General features: G+C 41.8%; 2 protein-coding genes across 3 annotated transcripts in view; one reads left to right on the forward strand and one right to left on the reverse strand.

The window, feature by feature from the left end:
* gh1 (growth hormone 1) overlaps nt 1-8,601 on the forward strand; it is a 10,101-nt gene extending 1,500 nt beyond the window's left edge. The window contains exons 3-9 of the mRNA XM_062530881.1: nt 163-315; nt 673-851; nt 3,569-3,616; nt 6,809-6,944; nt 7,056-7,172; nt 8,014-8,166; nt 8,355-8,601. Coding sequence (XP_062386865.1) covers nt 163-315; nt 673-851; nt 3,569-3,616; nt 6,809-6,944; nt 7,056-7,172; nt 8,014-8,166; nt 8,355-8,558 — 990 coding nt within the window. The 3' untranslated portion in view covers nt 8,559-8,601. The remainder of the gene's footprint in view (nt 1-162; nt 316-672; nt 852-3,568; nt 3,617-6,808; nt 6,945-7,055; nt 7,173-8,013; nt 8,167-8,354) is intronic.
* Nucleotides 8,602-9,901: 1,300 nt separating this feature from the next.
* Nucleotides 9,902-20,817, reverse strand: part of LOC134076513 (sodium channel protein type 4 subunit alpha B-like) — a 28,832-nt gene continuing 17,916 nt past the window's right edge. For both annotated transcript variants that reach the window (XM_062531606.1, XM_062531605.1), the window contains 8 exons: nt 20,535-20,708; nt 19,585-19,698; nt 16,694-16,975; nt 16,206-16,259; nt 15,966-16,103; nt 14,920-15,021; nt 13,874-14,144; nt 9,902-12,928 (listed from right to left, as the gene is read on the reverse strand). In XM_062531606.1, the coding sequence (XP_062387590.1) occupies nt 12,297-12,928; nt 13,874-14,144; nt 14,920-15,021; nt 15,966-16,103; nt 16,206-16,259; nt 16,694-16,975; nt 19,585-19,698; nt 20,535-20,708 (1,767 nt within the window). In that variant the 3' untranslated portion in view covers nt 9,902-12,296. The remainder of the gene's footprint in view (nt 12,929-13,873; nt 14,145-14,919; nt 15,022-15,965; nt 16,104-16,205; nt 16,260-16,693; nt 16,976-19,584; nt 19,699-20,534; nt 20,709-20,817) is intronic.

Consider the following 20,817-nt stretch of genomic DNA (forward strand, 5'->3'; position numbering starts at 1 on the left):
TCCAGATTGTATAAGAGGTGCACTGTATCGTCAAGCTGCGTTTGTTTGCTGCACGACGTCCAGTATGTCTCCAGTACCGTGAATAAAGCTCTCTGAAGAATTCTGACTGGCTGCTGACTGCCAGAAACTCTTTGACGAATCCAGAAACCCTTCTCTTGACAGCTTCTGAAGGTTCTACGCATCTCCCACCAGCTGCTGGTGTCATGGGAGTACCCTAGCCAGGCTTTCAGTGGAACCTTCACCAACAGCCTGAAGCCCAACGCCATCACAAACAGACTCAGTGACCTGAGAAGGGGTCTCCATACCATTATCATGGTAAGACACACTGAACAACACCCACCCAAACTATAAATGGGCCTCCGCATTGTCAGCATGATAAGATACACTGAAAATATGGAGTATTCTGTCAGATGAAGTGTTTTATTTAACTACGGGTGAGGTTTCAGACCTGTGGACAAGGAATTATGTGCTCTTTTGTTGCAATCAATTTAGTTCAGCATGTTTTTCTTTTTCACTTCTGTTTTTTTATCATTCAATTTCTCTTCTGTTGTTTTGCTGTGTTCCATTGTGGTCTTGTGTTGTGTTTGTTCTTGCGTATTGTGTTCCATTGTGGTCTCGTGTTGTGTTTGTTCTTGCGTTTATATTCTCTCTTTTCTCTGTCGTTCCGAGGAGCACTTGACTGGCCAGTCCTCTGTTGAGGAGTACTTGTTGGCACCTGCAGTCTTTGACGAGTCTTACCTGAATGACGGTGCCCCGAGGGCGATCTACTCCCTGATGGCTTGCTTCAGACGGGACATCCACCGCGTGGAGACCTTCCTTAGGGTCGCCCACTGTCGTGTGTCCCCCAAGGAGTGCTTGCCCTAGGGCTGCACAGAGAGGGGGCGTGGCCTACTGGCTGCATCTTTCCAGCCTTTCAAGCATGGTCACTTTCGTATTTATTCTCTAATTCCGAGAGCAGTCATGTCTACATGCGAGATAAGCTTAGTGGATTGGTCATTACCTGAGAAGTGTTAGATTTCATCAGTTTGAAATATTGTTGTGTTGAAATTCTTCAATTTGCCCTGAGAAACCCTACTGATCTGCATGATGTTTTTAAATCTTCAAAATCCATGTAATTTAGAGGGAGTTTGAATCAATAACAACTAGGATATGAAAGCATGTTATTATTTACTCCATAATAGATTTTATCAGCTGTCTCCATGCTCCCATGATTTAGCTCCAAGTGTGTATGTAAAAAAATCAAATTTATTTTAATATTTCTTTAAATTATTTACTGTCTACTCTTTAGTGTGTTTGTGCTAGATTGTCCAATAAAGCTCTGCAATACAAATGACCGGCTTTCGTGTTTCTTTAACGTATGGATAAATAAAGCTAAACATTTTATATAGTTCAGTATGGTGAGGTGAATAGCTCTTGATAATATCACTGTGTGCCTACTATCAGATGGGCATGCTTAGCTCTGAGATTAACCATCTGGTGGTACACTCTTTGACTAGCTAAGGGTGCTCTTTATTTAATGAGTGTGGAGTCTCTGAGACTGTGGGAGCATCACTGATTTCTGTTCTTCCAGCACCTATCTATTATTTCTCATAGTTGAGTTTTGAAGGAGTTAAGTGTGGAATTCTGTAGGATTTTAGTTGTCTTTCTTGAATGCACAATTACATAACATCACCTTCATTTTTTTGAAAAAAAAGAGAGTTTTTTTGTCTTTTGTTTAAATCATCATTGCATTTTTGTGTTTTCTGAAAAACCTGAAAAAAATGACTTATTTTAGGAAGATGACGATAAGCTCAAAACTGGCACAAACATTCAAAGGTGACAGAATGGAAATCTTTTTTGTCTTGGTTTTGATGAATTAGGAGAGGTTAATGAATGAATGAACATGAGGCATTGTTGTGCCCTCCTTCATACGAAAATCTTGAACTTAAAAATAGCCACTAAAAAATGGGCGAATTAGAACAAAGCCTACTTGTGATATTGTGATGTCAAATATAGCAAAGCCATTGATGTTCAATTGGGATTGCCAAAGAGGGCGCCATTTAGTCAAACGGACCATTTCAATACCCAGCCTAAATAAACCGCTCACAAAAAGTAAGGAAACTTGACTTTGGCCCATTATATCTCCAATTTAATAATACCAATCACTAAAGTGTTTTATGTCATTTTCATAGTTTATTATTCACCTTTACAATGAGGTCCCATGGAATGAGCAACACAAGCAAGCGTGTAAGTCGTGCCAACGAAAAATGTGCCAAAATGGCCTGTTATGCTGTTGGAATTCACCTTTGTTACTTCAAGCATTGACGATTGCACTCTCCCACAGAAATGAGGAAAACAAAACATGTTAGGCATACATTCGTTCATTTTATACTCAGTGTCAGGGTCCTCAGTAGCGTGTAGAGGATCCATATGCAGCCACAACAGCTTGGCACCTTCTTCTCATGCTGGTCACCAACCTGGCTACATTCTGCTGTGGGATGGCATTCCATTCCTCGATAAGGATCTGATCAGTCAGCCAACCTGGTTCTATTGGTGACTCTGGCACGTACAGCACGCCCAAGCTGATCCCACAAGTGTTCAATTGGGTTAAGGTCTGGACTCACGTCACGGCAGGCCATTCTATCCTCTCCACTCCCAAATTCTGGAGGTAATCTCTGATGATCCCAGCTCTATGGGGGCGAGCGTTGTCATCCTGGAGGATGGCATTTGGTCCAATATTCTGTAGATATGGAATTGCCACTGGCTCCAGAATCTCATCCCGGTATCTAAACTCACCTGGTAGCACTTGAAGCCCAAAACGAGATGTCTGGCAGCAGAACCCTATTACTGGCCATTTTGGCACATTTTTGGTTGGCACTACTCAGACTTTTGGCTGTATTGCTCATTCCATGATTTCCCTATGCTTACGAGCTATACCTCATTGTAAAGGTGACAAATCAACGATAAAAATGATATGAAACACTTTACTGGTTGGTATTACTAAAGGGGAGATATAATGGGCCAAAGTCAAGTTTCCTTACTTTTTTTGAGCGGTTTATAAGATTTTAATTGGGCTTGTAAAATTGCAATTGAGTTTAATATTTATGAATCGAAGTTGAATATACAGGCAGGAATATGTAGGCTACTACGGTATATTATTGTAACATCAGAGAACACAGTACAATACTTGATTCATCCATTCTACAGTATGTCCTGGTTCTGGATCTATGTGCCGTTTTTGAGCTTATCGTCCTAAAATAATTTCAGTGTGATAAATGTCTAAACACTGTCTTTTGATAATAGTTTGACAATAATCAATGTAATTACTTAATTAATACATACCTTTTACCTTTACTGTTTCATCTCTCTTCAGTGTTGAAAACCTGAAAACCTACATTATTCGCCAAAGGCAAGGTGCAACAGCCATAACAGGTTACGATACTCTGACTTGTTCTTCCCTACTTCTGCCCCCCATTGCCTCAACAAAATGGTAACTTCATTAGAATATAATTTTCGAATGACAGTTCCACATTGTCTCACATTTTCCTCCCGATCCCTCAGTGTGATGCTTGTTCTCATTAATATGCAGGCCTATTATTGATAACTCATTTGTTTGTGTGTGGTTGACTTGTATTGAGTGTATGATCATTACTGTCAACAAAGAAGGGCAGTAATAAAGATAGACATAATGCCTAGATGGTTTTCTGTGTTTGTCGTGCCCCACCTGTCATATCTCTATTCCTCACTTTTGGAGTCTGCCCTGCACTTTGAGAACTGTAGGCATAAGGAGCAGCCGTGGCCTACTGGTTACGGCTTCAAGCTTATAACCGGAGGGTTGCCGGTTCAATCCCTGACCAGTCCATGGCTGAAGTGCCCTTGAGCAAGGCACCTAACCCCTCACTGCTCCCCGAGCGCCGCTGTTGGGCGGGCAGCTCACTGCTCTGGGTTAGTGTGTGCTTCTCCTCACTGTGTATCCACTGCGTGCTGTGTGTGTTCACTAATTCTCGAATTGGGAAAAGTGCAAGTGCAAGATGTCAATACACAAAAAATGTGAAGGAACCACATCTACCATATGGATCACCTAGTGTAAGAGAATATTACAGTATCTCCACTTATGAGAGATATGAATCCGAGGCAAATTCTGACCAATTACAGACTTAAAAATCACAATGGAAACACAGACAAACATACTGTACACAAGCACGCACGCGCACGCGCACACACACAACACCACCACCACCACCTGTTGCTATACTTTTGCTGTAGAATAACGTTGCACCAATTGCAATTCATCACAAAACATCATAATGCCCTTTGTCTATGTAAAATGTGTTAGCAATGTCCCCACAAACAACACATATACTGTACAGTATACATACAGTAGTGTAGAGAGCAAATTCTTTCATGCACATGCAGGAAGATTCATGTCATGCCAGGCTGTTCAGTAGAGGTATATGAATAAACAAATTAAATGTTTTTATCGGCAAAAGTAATTGATATCCTATGCCAACATGTATCATTTTGTGGTTCACTCATCAATGTTCATTTTGCCCAGGTAACAGTTCTGATGTATTAATGAAGGTATGAGATACCTGTAAGGTCTTTGGTTGTCATTCTATGTGCCTGCCAGTTTGCAAAATAAATTCCGTCCATGAAAGTGAATGCTGCTTGAACTTTCACAGATAAATGATTAGTCCATGTAAAGTCTACTTGAACCGCTAAACACATATGACCTATGATTGGAGGCTAAACGCAAGTAAGCACAGCTTATCCACCTCTGAAATTTCAGAAATAGAGTTTATCCACCTCTCAAAAGAGTTTACTCACGATTGTAACTTTTAACATTAAAAAACACACTGTAGCCTATCATCCACATTCACACTATACTCAACACTCCAGGAACCGTACTGGTATTGTTATAAACATTGGGCAGTAACCTCCACCGTCAGTTCTGAATGCTTTTGAAAAAAATTCCGATACCGCACGGCGCAGTCCACCTTACCACAATCACAGAATTCTAGTTTACCCAGCTCTTATTTTACCACTACACCCCTGCTTATGATATTTAAGCAGTCACAGAATGTTACTCTTGGTGTCCCATACTATCTTAATCCTTGAAACACAAAGGATATATTGTATATCAATATAGAGTTATATTGATTTGATATAACTCTAATCTCCTCTTCGGTCTTCATGGGGTCGTTTTATTCTCAAATTCAATCAGTCGTTCTTACAGTAAGACAGGACAAAGCATGTTCTTAATCCTTAATAGTATTTGCTATGAAAATATGTACAGTAAAGTATTATTGTGATCGATCAAGACTTTCCCCCAGAACCTACTTGTCTACTTAGACAACTTTCTATCAGTCCAGCCTAAATATTGAGCAGATGGTTTTGTGTGCATGTGAATAGGCGGCAGCTTGCATGGTCTTCAGTGGAAAACTGAATTTGATCTGTCTGTTTTCCTCTCCTGATCAGGTCGGAAAACACTGTCTCTTCAGATGTTCAATATGGCAAAAGTGTTCTTACTGACCTCACACACCTGCTTGTTTGTAGTGTTCACTCTGGTAAAGGATGGCCAAACATTTAAGGTTTTATTATGTTGAATGTGTGAGTGCATTAGTGTCTGTGCATGTGCGTGTGTGTGTGTGTGTGTGTGTGTGTGTGTGTGTGTGTGTGTGTGTGTCTGTGTGTGAGTGTGTGTGTGTGTGTGTGTGTGTGTGTGTGTGTGTGTGTGTGTGTGTGTGTGTGTGTGTGTGTGTGTGTGTACATACAGTATAATCAAGTTTATAAGCCCAATATTCAAACTATTTTCAATTGGTATTTGTGTGATTTCTTTGTGTGTAATGAGTTCTCTGTAATTTGTATACCACGTTGATGTCAAACTTGTGTGGTAAGAATGACCTGCCTGAATAACTTTTAAAAAAAAAAGAAAGAAAAAAAAGGAGCACATGCCAGAATGCCGAGGCTAAAAATTACATCAAGACATCACATGCACAATAGCAACATAGGTACATTGTACATGTACCATTGGACAGACACACACACACACACACACACACACACACACACACACACACACACACACACTCACACACACACACACACACACACACACACAAACACAAAGACAAACATTCACATAAGCGTCATGGAACCTCTCCCGTTTCCCCTTATAATCAATTAATGCATGAGTAGCACCTGTATATAAAGCTTTACTTCAGACATATGACAACAAATTCACCCAATACAGAGAAGATCCTACACTCATCCTCACCTGCAAAAATGACTAAAGGTAAGGATTTTGCCTCTTTGTAACCAATGAAAGGTAAATATATAGTTCAATTTTGATAACCAATATTTCTGAAGTTTACAGAAATCACGGCAGAAATTAAGGCCTGAAGATTTTGTGCTGATTTTGATGCTGCACTGATCTACAGTTTATTATGGGATGTCTTTGCCATGACGAATCCATGACGCCTGGTATTGCATGTAACTTTGGTGAACAATGCAGAAAAATTTCCATTTTGATTATTTTTTGAGACACTGGTTACCCTTATAATATTATTTTCCAACACGCAAGGCAATCTAGATTGTCATGGAACTTTACTCTTTGAAAAATGGTGCTAAAGGTACCCAGTGCGTTGAAAATGTATGTCAAGGGGTAAACACCAATTCTGATAGTGTGCTAAGGAGTGTATACGTTTGAGTGATGCATGATCATAACTTTAACATAACTCATAACATCTATGTGCTTTACTGACTGTAACTGAGTATGCCTGACTCACACTCATTTTATGTGTCTGTCTTGCACTGTATGCGCAGGGAGCTTGGTGTTGCTGCTACTGCTGCTGAGTATGACTGGAAATGGGGCAGTGGCTATCAATAGTCAGCATCTGTTCAACAACGCTGTCATTCGTGTGCAAGTCCTGCACCAGTTGGCTGCGAGAATGATCAATGACTTTGTGAGGATCTTCATCTGTTTTCTTCATAGACAGGCAAATTAAAACAATGACTGAAAACAAATGAGTGGGTTCACCAGCGGCATCTCTGTGCTTTTTTTTTTTTTCTTTTAGGAGGATAACCTGTTTCCGGAGGACCGCAGGGCTCTGAGTAACATCTTCCCCCTATCTCACTGCATCTCGGACAACATCCCAGCCCCCAGCGACAAGGACGAGACTCAGAGGAGCTCCGTAAGTCCAGCGAAGGGGCAGGGGATTTCACCATCCGCCCAACAGCCACTCGCAGCCCCTGTGCTGCCTCTATAGCTATATTCAGAATACACTGTACAGTGTGGTCCTGGGAGTGAGGGAGATTCTGAACCACATCTGTTCCAGAGTCAGGGTAGAAACGAGATGGGGAGAGAGTGGTCGCTCCACCGGGCCCCAAATCCACGTCCACGACTAATGGCTCTGCATCCTCACCGCCTATCCCAGAGAGGTTTGCTGGTATGGCCCAACATGGACTAGAGAGTACTCTGAAAATGAATACTCTGAAAAAGAGTATAGACATGTCATTTGTACGTGATATTCGCTAATTTGATGATGAACTGTTCATCTGCTATTACATGTCATCCAACTCAAGGTTTTTTTTTTTTTTTTTACCATAAAGGCGCAGTAAGTGATGGCGCAGGAAGTCGCGTTTGTTTTGTGTTTATGTTTATCTAAATGTATCAGAAGCAGACTTTTTGTTCAAAACAACACGTGATATTACTGTATATGTGATATTACTTTATCCATATTTTTCAGAATGCAGGGGATTATGGCAAACATAGGGGCATAGTCAAATTGACCATATGACCAAATCTCTAGGAGGAGATAGGGTGCCAAGTAAGGGATAATGCATAGAACCCGGGTCTTGTTTTGCCCTCAAGGCACTTTTTTTCCCCAATAATGACCTGCGTTCTATAGCAATAACTTCCGTGGCTTCCGCAAACAAAATAAATAGTTCGCCTTACAGACAAAATCTCTAGGAGATAGAGCACCAAAACAGATGTTGTTTGCGAATTTGAATGCACCTCTGGTCTCTTGGCAGGTTCTCAGGTTGCTCCGCACATCTCTCCGGCTGATCGAAACCTGGGAATATCCAAGCCAGGCTTTCAGTGGAGCCTTTCTTAACAGCCTGGGGCCCAACGCCATCTCAGAAAAGCTCAACGACCTAAAGATGGGCGTCAGCTTGCTCATTGGGGTAAGGCTTGGAGTAACTTTATGTCATTTTGTAGTTATGAGATCCAATATAATTTTATGAACATGAAAGTGGACAAAAGTCACAAATAGATGTCAATCAACAATCAAATATAGTTTTGTTTTTATTTACAATGATGATTAAAATTCAGATAAGTCAACCAACCAATCAAAGTGTACTGTCCTATTCAGGCCTACCTGAACGGTCAACCTGACATGCAAGGCAACGACTCTCTGCCCCTGGCCTTTGAGGACTTCTATATGACCCTGGACGACAACGACCTGAGCAAGAGCTACCGGCTTATGGCTTGTTTCCGCAAGGACATGCACCGCGTGGAGACCTTCATCACCATGGCCAGGTGCCGAAGGTCCCCAGACGCCAACTGCACCCTCTGAAAGCAGTCGGGTGACCAGGGACACCATGCCAAACCACCGACCAACAAGCCCAACACTGACGCCCGCAATCCACTGATAGTTCTTTATACCCTCTACAACTTTGGCACATTTTTCTTTTCTTATTTTTTAAAACAATTACTATGAAGGGGGGAGAGGAGGGGGGGGGGGGTCATCATACTGGAGGTCTAGTTTGAATTGAAATTGTTATTTTCAAATGGTATCCCCAGATCATTGTCGAATCTGGAGTCGGATCCAGATGCGATCAAGAATAGATGAGTTCCTAAGTCAGCTGACCATCTCACCTGTGATTGTTCTTGTGTTTTTGTGAAAGATCCATGCTTAGAGTAAGCCTAAACACAAGCTCACAATGGTGCTATGCAAAAAATATATACTTTCTACGACTACTGATGGTCATGACAATGACCGTGATAACCATGAATGAATCAGCCATTATTGTCCAACATTAAATATGTGGATTTTTTTTTTTTTAAACCATTCACTATATGATATGGGATATGCAGACACATTGCAATAAGCAGTTGTTCAGATGGTGGCCCTCCTACTTATGGCCATGCAAATGCATTTAGATTTATTTTTTAAGGTTAACTCTTTAATCGTATTCAGTAGGCAATCTTATCAATGTCTGTCTAAGTATGGTAGGTATTTTCCAATAAAGAGTTGCAGCACTAATGACAGCCTACTTCTTTTTTTTATTTAGATATCTTGCTTAGCTCATATAGTCTACTACACTATGCTCAGAAAAAAGTGCCATTACCTTGCCTACTGTAAGTTGTTAAATGGAATTGATGAGTCTTCAAGTCATAATTTCTTTCTCCTGGATCTTATAAATGATATAATATAATGATATAATAGGTAGCTGTAAGCTAGTGGCTAGTAGCTGGCATTTGTATAGTCCTGGTAAAATGAAGTGTCCCACTTCGACCTTGACTCCTCCTGACCCTACCGGATTGTCCATAAGCAAGCGTGCACATACTGTAGAGCTTCAAGAGAGGGGATGAATTTGGGGATGTTGAGAAACTTAAACACGCATTCACGTAAAAGCAAGTTGGAAAAGTAGGGAATGGAGTAGGAGAGGGAGGGAAATTGACAAGCGTGAATTATCTTTTTGCAGAGAGAATATGCATAATGGTCATATTTTGTTTCGCTATGTGCCACATTTACTAAAAGTCTTTCTTTTTTGCGATTAACTTCTTATTTTAAGTTTTGGAAGATGAACAAACAAAACAAGAACACATATAACGACTATCAAGGCCATAAATATGTATGACAACACCAAAGGAAAACACCTGAAAAACAAAAAATAAAATACATAAATACATGCATTCTCATTTCAACACAAGGGAGTTGTTTGTGTCTTTAAATTGAAATTTTATTTGTTGCAATAGCCTCCAGTATAACATTGATATGAACAATGATGTGTAGATAAGCTAAGTACATACATCACAATATGCATACGATAGTGCAGTAAAACAATAATCGTACATTTCATTTTATTTAAAAAAATTATAAAAATAGATGAAATCAAACAAAAACAAGATGTCATACGGAGCCACTTGCACATCCGTAGGTATATCATGACATAAACAGACAAATTAACAAACAATAAAAGGTAAAAAATTGTGTGAAATTAGTCCCATTGGTTAGTAAGTTAGTAATAGAGTACTATGCATATTGTATGTCAATATACTCTAAAGCACCAATACTTAGACCACATAGATCATTACACACCACATAAGTGCCATGGTTAGTCATGTTATAATTCCTGAAGTAGGTTACAAAATATCTCATCTCAAATTTGAGTATTGAGTACACCATAATACAAAACTGTAGTAAATCAAATGAATGAGAAGAGTCAAAAGGGAAGGTAGAAAAAAAATCAGCTGCTTGTGTGTTGAGAGCCTCGAAAACATGGATTTGCTCTGCAGGTTGGTCTGCAAAGGAACCCACTAACGTCTGTTTCTAAATCACCACAAATCCAGCAGATGCGTAGCCTGGGAGAATCCTGCCTGAACTTCCGGTGAATTTGGATTTCCCCCAGGAATCTCAGGCTGGACACCTGCAAATCTAGCTCCAAACAAAGCGCAGCTTCCCCCATACTAATGTTCCATCTTAAAAGATTGAGCTTAGTAGGGTGATAGCCAGACTAGCAGGTACTGTAAGTGCATTTTCTTTGGAATTGAGTAAACAACTGTGTTTAAAACCCTTGTTTACAAGAAAAAATATTTGCGCTGCACTTAGAGCAAATGGAAAATGTGCTAGCAGATTTGTCTGGGTTCACCCAAGATAGGACTCACCACCAAATTCTCTTAGGGTCTCTAGGGGGCAAAAGGTCTATCTGAAACCTTTTACCTTGTACAGTGCCACTGTAGGCATCCATACATTAAAGATCATCAGCTTCTTAACCTTGGCAGTACGCAGGGCCGTGCAGGGCCATTTGGAGGGGCATGTGCTAAAATTGAAAAAGGTGGACATTGAACAAGTGTTTTAAACATCATACTGTATGTCAACATAGTGTACAGTTAAATCTGTTACATTACAGGGACCCATATACTGGGATCTTGCAACAAACCACATCATACTACTGTATGTCATTGTACCCTACCAAGTGACCTTTACTATAAGTGATCTACTAGAGAGAGAGCAAGAGAGAGAGAGTGTGAGAGAGCGAGAGAGAGACCTTTAGTGGCTTTCTTTCTGTGTTTGTCTCCTGTCTTTTTGAGGCATCTTGCACTACAGTATGCACTATATGATTTGATTTATAAAAGTATATAAGTAACTATAAAAGTAAGTATAACTATATATACTTTTTTGATCCCATGAGGGAAATTTGGTCTCTGCATTTATCCAAATCTGTGAATTAGTGAACACACACAACACACAGTGAGGTGAAGCACCCACTAATCCGGAGCTACCCTACAGTGGCGCTACAGTGGGGAGTAGTGAGGTGTTAGGTGCCTTGCTCAAGGGCACTTCAGTCGTGGATGTGCGCTTGGGAGAACTGTGCTCAACTACTTTTCCTACCCACATTTTCCCACTGGTCAGGGATCGAACTGGCAACCCTTTGATTACAAGCCCGAAGCCCTAACCAGTAGGCCACGGCTGCTCTGTTTTGCTTTAATGCACAGTTTAATGGTGTAAATGACAACTTAACCTGACATTAATCTAACTCTTATCAGCTATCTATAACTGTAACTCAGCCACAGCCTTGAATCAGAATGATAACTTTGTCTATTTTCTCAAATAGACCTAGGACCTAATTAAAGAAACTTCCTAACTTCCTAACTTTTGGATGGCATTTAGGATTTTTGGTAAAACTGAATCTTTATCTTAAGATAAAACTTAAGCTGTCAAAATGTATGAACCGCCAATCCAAAAGGAGTCGTCACAAGGGAATATACTGCAAGCCAGAAGTGGACAGAAAACACATTGACGTAGGCCTAATGTTTTGAAAAATATTCTTTCCCTTTGACATTTCAAAAATAATTCAGGAGCGTAACTGTTTAGATCAAACATAATCAAGTGATAACGCGTTTTAAAAGAAATAGGACTAAAGACGAGATACATTAGGCTATGCACAAGTTTCTTAAGTCCCATGAGGCCTTATGTCAAAAGTGGGAGCAAGTTTTTAAGGTTAATGAGCAACTGCAGGGAATGGGTCTCGAAGATGACACTAACCCTCAATATTGTTTAATCTAAATATTACTCGCTCTCAGATTGTCATTCAGGACTTGAGGGTTCTGGAGGATGCGCTTGCGCCAGGCTCTCTGGATGACTCGAGAGGCCATTTCCACTCGTTTGCGCTTCATCGTCGGACAACAAGTTGTTTTTCTCCTCAGTGGCCGTGTTGAAGATCTCCAGGATGATGGCAATGCACATGTTCGTCACTATCAGTAAGGACAGGATAACGAAAGTGCATACGAAGGCTGTTCCTAGCAAAGGGCTGCCACAGTTACCCCATACCTCTGATCCTGGGTTTATCACGTCAGGGTCACAATCGGGTGGAGTAACGGTCATGGGGAGAAGGAATCCGTCCCAAGCAGCTGTAGTTGTGACGATGAAAAGGCAGATGATGCTGTTGCCAAAAGTCTCAAAGTTGTACATGTCATCCATTGCATGTGTTTGCTTCACATATGCAAAGCCAAACATGCCAAAAATGGAGAAAACAAAGATGTTGAGGAAAAGGAGAAGGCACATATTGAAAACAACAGGAAGTGACATCTTTAGGCTAAACAGAAGGTTTCGGATTCCTTTGGCATGGCTAAAGAAGCTTAAAACCCGAACAATCCTGGCCAGTCGTAATAGAGATGGATCGAAGAAATATTTTTCAAGGAAGTCTGCCAGAAAAAGACCTTAAAAAGAAATACAAATATAATGAATCAACTATGCACTTTTTAACTACTAACTTGTTTATGTCTCTTTATGCAATTAAAGGAGAAATCCAGGCGATTGTTTTACTGTATCTTGATTGCTAGACTTTGTCAAGCACTGTTGATAGGAAATAAAATGACCAAAATCGATGCTACCGAACTGGAGTAGCTACAGGTAATGAATGACCAGTGCTCCCAGCCAGCTGGGGGTACCATCTACAGGGGGTACCATCTACAGTAAACATACATTTTTGCCTCTTAATAGACATTAACAATGTCATTAAAAGGTCTGTACTATATGAACAGAGTCCTGACGTGACAAAACAATGTGTTTTCTACTCGTTAGCTGTGAATTTGTACTTTCACATCTGTACACTATTTTGTTAACCTTTTCCTGCAACAACAGAATTCCCATGATACTTCCGCGCAAGAATATGGCTAGCTTTCAGTAACATGCAAGCTCAGGCATCATTTGGACCGTTTCCATGTATTATACTGTATGGTCATAATAACCACTAGTGCTCAATTACCAATTTCTGTGGGGAAATAAACTTCATGTTTTTGTTGCAATGCTGGCATTAACTCAACAGCAGACTTTCTTGGGCTTTCCAGGAACTGACTGATGGAAACTGAGGCATGTGACAGCAAAAACTTTCAATTAAATCGGTTTCTTCACAATTCTGTTATAAAGCGGTCTCTTCACAATTCTGTTAAGAGGCAAAGAGGCACGTTTGGATGATGCCCCCAGACCTGGCGTTGTAACTGGCTGGGAGCACTGGCCATTACCTGCGGCTACTCTCATTCGCTAGCACTGATTTTGGATGTTTTTTCCCCCCTATACTGTAGATAGTACTCGGCAACGTCTTGAGATCAAGATCCATGTAAAAATTGCTTGGATTTCTCCTCGAAGCTGTCATTACCACTTACCCACTATGGACGTAATCAGCACAACAGAGTCCAAAATATTCAGGCCACTAGTGAAGTAGTACTGTCTGAGGCCAATCAGTTTCAGAACGAATTCCACGGTGAAGATCACAATTAAGACAAAATTGAAGTAGAAAAGTATTTCCTCCTTCTCTTGACTCTGATGGTCTGTTTCTATCATCAAAATCACCATGTTGATCATGATGACAATCATCATAAAGATGTCGAAGAATTTGTTGGTGACCAAGTCAAAGACACGTCCGGAACATGTGTTCTGAATGCCCAAAAATACAAAGACAGGAATCAGTACATAATAATGATCAGTCACCCTACCAAAGCTTTGCCTGTATAATGTGACATAATGTTCATGGCATTGCAAGACATTGCGGTATTGTAACAGTGATTATTCATGACACTTGTGGAAAGAAAGGTGGAAAAATGTAGCATGGGCCAAGGAGAAAATATCAGAGATCACAGAGGTTTGTATTGTGCTCTCTTTTTTATTTGATTAAATGTAAACGAGAAATTGTAATACTATGGAGATAAATATGGCTTTCTCTTTGGCATGTAGCCATTTTTGTATTAAAGGCTTTTTACTTAATAGGAGTGCCTCAATTTGTCTGTTTACCCTTTTTTGAAGAGCATTCTGAACAAGGGATTTTTTTGACCCAGAGTAGCGTTCCTTTCTCTCCATTTTCTCTAGGCTTTCTCTTTCGTTTAAGTAAATTTCAGTAAATTGACAGTTAGAGAGGTAGCTCACAAACAGAGCGCCGACTCAGCAATAAATAATATGACGATTCTACACCAGTTCCCCACTTGGCCCAGGCCCAGCTAATGAATGGGCATTCAGCTATGAAGTCAGACCAAATTGAAAAGTTTTTACACTACTGTACCTTGTAAACACCACTGGTATCATAGCTAGGGACAGCATTAAAAGACCATTTTGGGCGAACAGGAAATACATTGTCTCAGATAATTGTATTTCATACACATGATGGTTTGTGAGAAATTAGCGGTATAGCAAGCTTCTACTAATAATGATTACCAACCTTTGGTCTTTCTATTGGCTTCGGAGGCTTAGAACCCATTTTCTTCATAACACAGTAGTTCTTTTTCTGTGCTTCTGTCATGAAGATGTCAATACCTCCATAGTAAAGAGAGAAAAACAAGTATTCTAGCATGGGCGCATTGCTGAAATGTTCACAATCTCAGGTAGACATAACCACTGTTTTTAATTAATTATGACTGCCACCAGTGCAAAATCAAAGGTTTTTTCCTACAGATTAAGCATAGAAGATTGGGGCACCACTTAGCCCTACCTCCCCACCCTTGCACTGCTGGGGTGGGGGATGGTGTGTGTGTGTGTGTGTGTGTGTGTGTGTGTGTGTGTGTGTGTGTGTGTGTGTGTGCGTGCGTGTGTGTGTGTGTGTGTGTGTGTGTGCAAGATTACAAATGTTTGTGGTATGTTGGCCTTAAGGAACCAAATTAACCAAACTCACTGAGACTCGTGTGCCACTTAGTGAGACATAATGCAAAAATTCAATCATCAATATTTTGTGATGAGATGTTCCGAACTGCACTAGATTTGAAAGGTAAGATCACCATGACAACTTCAGGATGTCCACCAAATTCCATCTATGGGGGACATCACAGCTTACAAAATGTTATATCTCTTGTTATATCTTTATTCACTGTCAAAAACCACCTGGCTCCACACTTCCTCTTACAGGCCGACGGATGGAGAGACAAGACACAAGTAGGACTGTCACACACACTCACGGACACAGAGAACACACTCACTCATATGTACTGTGCATACCACACAGCAAATTGGACAGTGTAAATGACACTCTATGGGAGTACATTTTACACCCTTTTCAGTGTACATATGGTTCCAAGAGTCCAGTGTTCTCCCAACACTGGACACCGAGTTAAAATATTAACACTATAACAGAGTTAAAATAATAACACCATAAGTTATATGCAGTTAGTGGATGAAGTAGTAGGAGATGGAGAGAAATCAAGAAATGTGATGTACAGTACTGTCTTTGGAGACAACATACATGACTGAGTGTTGGTCATATTTTGTACTTATCTTTGTTTTCTGTCGGTTGAAATGGTCAATGATGGCACCAATGAAGAGACTGGGGGTAATGAAGGAGCCAAAGATGACGAATATGACGAAATAGAGGGACTTGTAGAGGCTTGCTTTATACTCAGGATTATCTTCAATCTGTCAAGGAAGAGGAAACTTAGTGATAATTCAAATAACACCATTTTACACACAAACTGTTTAAGCAGTGATTATGAGCTTATTCTACAGGGAAAAACAAACCTGGCGTGAATCAATTGCCGAATACAAGATGTCGATCCATCCTTTAAATGTTGCCTGTGTGATAGACACAAAAAGTATTATTAGGCTACCATCTCATTTTGTCTAATAAGATTCTTGCTTGGTTCTTCAACTTCTCGATTTCTCAGACTGAAAGTGAAATGTGAGAGGCTAAATTAAACTTTTCTTGCAACAAATAGTCATTTTTGCACAAATATCTTTTGTGCTTTGTTGTTGAAGGTGAGTGAGAAATTCTGTAGGCTTCAAGTTGTCTTGTAAACAGCCACATCGCACTCATCCATTGACTTCCGTTGTATCCATTGGTACACTGTGATATGCGATTATTGTACAAGAGAGCTGACCTGGTGCTATAGCTTGTTTCTTCATGTGGCATATAATCTTTGACACAAGATCTGAAAAAAGTTAGTCCTACTTAAAGAAATAATTGAAAGAAGAAATTTCTTGAAATGAGAAAAAATCTTTCAACATACCACTTGAAACAGAGAAAGATAGCCGTTGCCCACGTTGTCATAGTTGACAGGTTTGTTCTTCCATTCGACATCAAAACCATACTCCATGAGAGCGTAACATTCTGATCTATTGTTAACATCGTCAATGGTTAACATCTGATCTGAGGTGGCGTTCAAACAGTAGTGGAACTTTCCGGCAAAGAGATTGACACCCATGATGCTGAAGATTAGCCAGAAGATCAGGCAGACCAGCAGCACACTGAAGATGGAGGGCATGGATCCCACTAGCACATTCACCACCACCTACAGCCATCATCAGACAGAAGAGAGAGCAGCATAACATTATCATTACAAATTGTTATTGTCAGGACCCTGTCGGGGCCCCTTTTCTACTGCTGTTTGTGTGCGCTGCAACTGGGTGGCTGGAGACGCGCAGGTGTGTGTGGGGTTGGACCTGTTGCCCCAGGGATAAGAAGGCTTGGCTCTATGGGCAGGTGTGTGTGGAGTTGGACCTGTTGCCCCAGGGATAAGAAGGCTTGGCTCTATGGGCAGGTGTGTGTGGGGTTGGACCTGTTGCCCCAGGGATAAGAAGGCTTGGCTCTATGGGCAGGTGTGTGTGGAGTTGGACCTGTTGCCCCAGGGATAAGAAGGCTTGGCTCTATGGGCAGGTGTGTGTGGGGTTGGACCTGTTGCCCCAGGGATAAGAAGGCTTGGCTCTATGGGCAGGTGTGTGTGGGGTTGGACCTGTTGCCCCAGGGATAAGAAGGCTTGGCTCTATGGGCAGGTGTGTGTGGAGTTGGACCTGTTGCCCCAGGGATAAGAAGGCTTGGCTCTATGGGCAGGTGTGTGTGGGGTTGGACCTGTTGCCCCAGGGATAAGAAGGCTTGGCTCTATGGGCAGGTGTGTGTGGAGTTGGACCTGTTGCCCCAGGGATAAGAAGGCTTGGCTCTATGGGCAGGTGTGTGTGGAGTTGGACCTGTTGCCCCAGGGATAAGAAGGCTTGGCTCTATGGGCAGGTGTGTGTGGGGTTGGACCTGTTGCCCCAGGGATAAGAAGGCTTGGCTCTATGGGCAGGTGTGTGTGGAGTTGGACCTGTTGCCCCAGGGATAAGAAGGCTTGGCTCTATGGGCAGGTGTGTGTGGGGTTGGACCTGTTGCCCCAGGGATAAGAAGGCTTGGCTCTATGGGCAGGTGTGTGTGGAGTTGGACCTGTTGCCCCAGGGATAAGAAGGCTGGGCTCTATGGGCAGGTGTGTGTGGAGTTGGACCTGTTGCCCCAGGGATAAGAAGGCTGGGCTCTATGGGCAGGTGTGTGTGGAGTTGGACCTGTTGCCCCAGGGATAAGAGGGCTGGGCTCTATGGGCAGGTGTGTGTGGAGTTGGACCTGTTGCCCCAGGGATAAGAAGGCTGGGCTCTACGGGCAGGTGTGTGTGGAGTTGGACCTGTTGCCCCAGGGATAAGAAGGCTGGGCTCTACGGGCAGGTGTGTGTGGAGTTGGACCTGTTGCCCCAGGGATAAGAAGGCTGGGCTCTACGGGCAGGTGTGTGTGGAGTTGGACCTGTTGCCCCAGGGATAAGAAGGCTGGGCTCTACGGGCAGGTGTGTGTGGAGTTGGACCTGTTGCCCCAGGGATAAGAAGGCTGGGCTCTACGGGCAGGTGTGTGTGGAGTTGGACCTGTTGCCCCAGGGATAAGAAGGCTGGGCTCTACGGGCAGGTGTGTGTGGAGTTGGACCTGTTGCCCCAGGGATAAGAAGGCTGGGCTCTATGGGCAGGTGTGTCTGGAGTTGGACCTGTTGCCCCAGGGATAAGAAGGCTTGGCTCTATGGGCAGGGGGGCTCCCTCTCTGCTCCTCCGTCGGCGTTCTGTTTCCTTTGATTCATACCCCTTGGCATACATTTGCACCACATTTCGCTTTTCTAGAAGAAAACGTACCCCCCCCCCCTCGCTGAAGGTAGAAACAATGTTAATAATAAACAGAATAAATTGAAACGAGTTCTATAAATCACCACATTACAAATAGTAATGGTACTGTACATGTTAACATGAGTAGGGGTGAGAGAGTGTGTGTGTGTGTGTGTGTGTGTGTGAGTGAGGCAGAGGGGTGCTCTGCATTTCTCTCAGCCAAGAGTTCTTTGAGTTGAAAAAGCTTGAAGACCCCTGCTTTAGATTGATTTCTCAAATTCAGGTCAACATTGCTGATATCTGGGCCTAACCTCTCAAATCAAATCAAATCTCATCATGCTGTTGAATTTTGTGATTTTCTGTTGTGCTTTTCAGTTTGTTGTTGTGTTTTTCCATTTGTCGTTTTGTTGTTTTGTACCGGACAATCTCAGCAAATACTCAGTATATGAGTCACAAGTGCTCCACTGGCTACCCATCCGCTACCGTATAGACTTCAAACTCCTACTGACTGTATTCAAATCCCTCCATGGCCTGGCCCCCACTTACCTTTCTGATCTCCTCCATCACCACATCCCCTCCAGAGCACTACGGTCAGCTGACCAGCTGCTACTGGAAGTGCCCAGGACCAGGCTAAAAACAAAGGGGGATAGAGCCTTTGCAGTTGCAGCCCCCAGTCTCTGGAACTGCCTCCCCTTCCACATCCGTGCGGCCCAGTCTGTGCATAGTTTTAAATCCCTGCTAAAAACCCATCTCTTTGCACTTGCTTTTAATTAGGGTTCCCCTTCTTTTAAGCACCTGTTTACAGTGCCCCATGGTTACCTTTAGATATCTCTCCTTTTGTTTTATTTGTTTCATTTTATCTTTTTAACTAAATGTGTGTTTCTTTTTACTTACTCTCTGCATTTTTGCACTTTACTGTAAAGCACTTTGGTGCAGCTCAGCCATCTGCAAATCGTGCTATACAAATAAACTTGACATTGACAAGTGTGAGTATCCTACTTCCAAAACTCACCCTCATTTCTTGAAATCTGGAGAGGACTCTGAGGGGTCTCAGGGCTTTAAGGGTTGTTAAGGCCCCCAGCTCTGAGTAACCCAGGACGTGGGCCATCAGTCTGATGATGGAAGCCTAAGACAAGGCAAACGGAAAGTTATTAGTGGATACTGGATAACAGATAAAGTGGTTGACTGTAACTACCGGACAGAGAACAAAACACACATTGTGACAGACAAAAGCAAGTTTTGTGGCGGAGCTAATACTAAACTGGTTGAAGCCACTTCCTGTGAATTATGCTAAGACAGGCCTAGCACACAGTTAGCAGTTTCAGATTTGTAATTTCATACATAGAGGAGAGAAGGGCATTTATCCCTTTATCTAATTCATGGGATCAAAAATCACTGGCTGTTGCTCTGAGACGAGATGACGATCAGTCAGTATGTTTACATGCACAGTTAAGCTAAAGTTATAGCTCGGCTATAATTGGTGATTTGACTAGACAGCTGTCCTTGTCCAAATATGCATGCAGTGGAGGGGAATTTCTTTACTGACTGAAGTAGGCATGTCTTACTCCGCTACGCTAGGTGGCGATTTGCCTCCTTTCCTATTGAGGGCCGCCACTCCGCGTACGCAAAGTGTGCAGAGTGCGTAGGGCCCCAAGTACTTGGCGAGGGGCTTAAGGTTGCTAAAAATTCCCTATTCCCATTTTGGAAATGAAAAATGAAACTCTGATCCAAGCTTCCCAAATTCAGATATTTACTCATAATTGTAAACTTGGACATGTGGACGCCACAAGATAAAACAAGGCAATTCAAGACGTGATTTTTCACCCCTATTGGACATTTTATAAAACAAGCAAGTAATCAATTAATCAAGAAAAGGAATAACATATTAATACATTTTGAAAATGATTGTAAGCTGTAGCATTTACATTAATACACCAATATTCAGCTTCAAATAACACTCACATCAACAATGAGGAAGTCCAGCCAGCACCAGCCATTGGTAAAGTAGACTTTGAAGCCATAAGCTACCCATTTGAGAAGCATCTCCAGGATGAAGATGCATGTGAACACGTGATCGGCATACTCCAGAATGATCTTAAGGGTTGGTCTTTGTCCAATGTAGATGTCCTCAAAGGCCTGTGGAATAACATACATACAATATATTAACACTATAGGTAGCCAAAATTCCCAATAAACAATCAGATTTCTTATTTTTTATAAACGTGAGGCGCGTTGTGGCGGTCAA

Source organism: Sardina pilchardus, chromosome 3 (genome assembly GCF_963854185.1).
Source record: "Sardina pilchardus chromosome 3, fSarPil1.1, whole genome shotgun sequence".
In the NCBI taxonomy this organism is placed as follows: Eukaryota; Metazoa; Chordata; class Actinopteri; order Clupeiformes; family Clupeidae; genus Sardina; species Sardina pilchardus.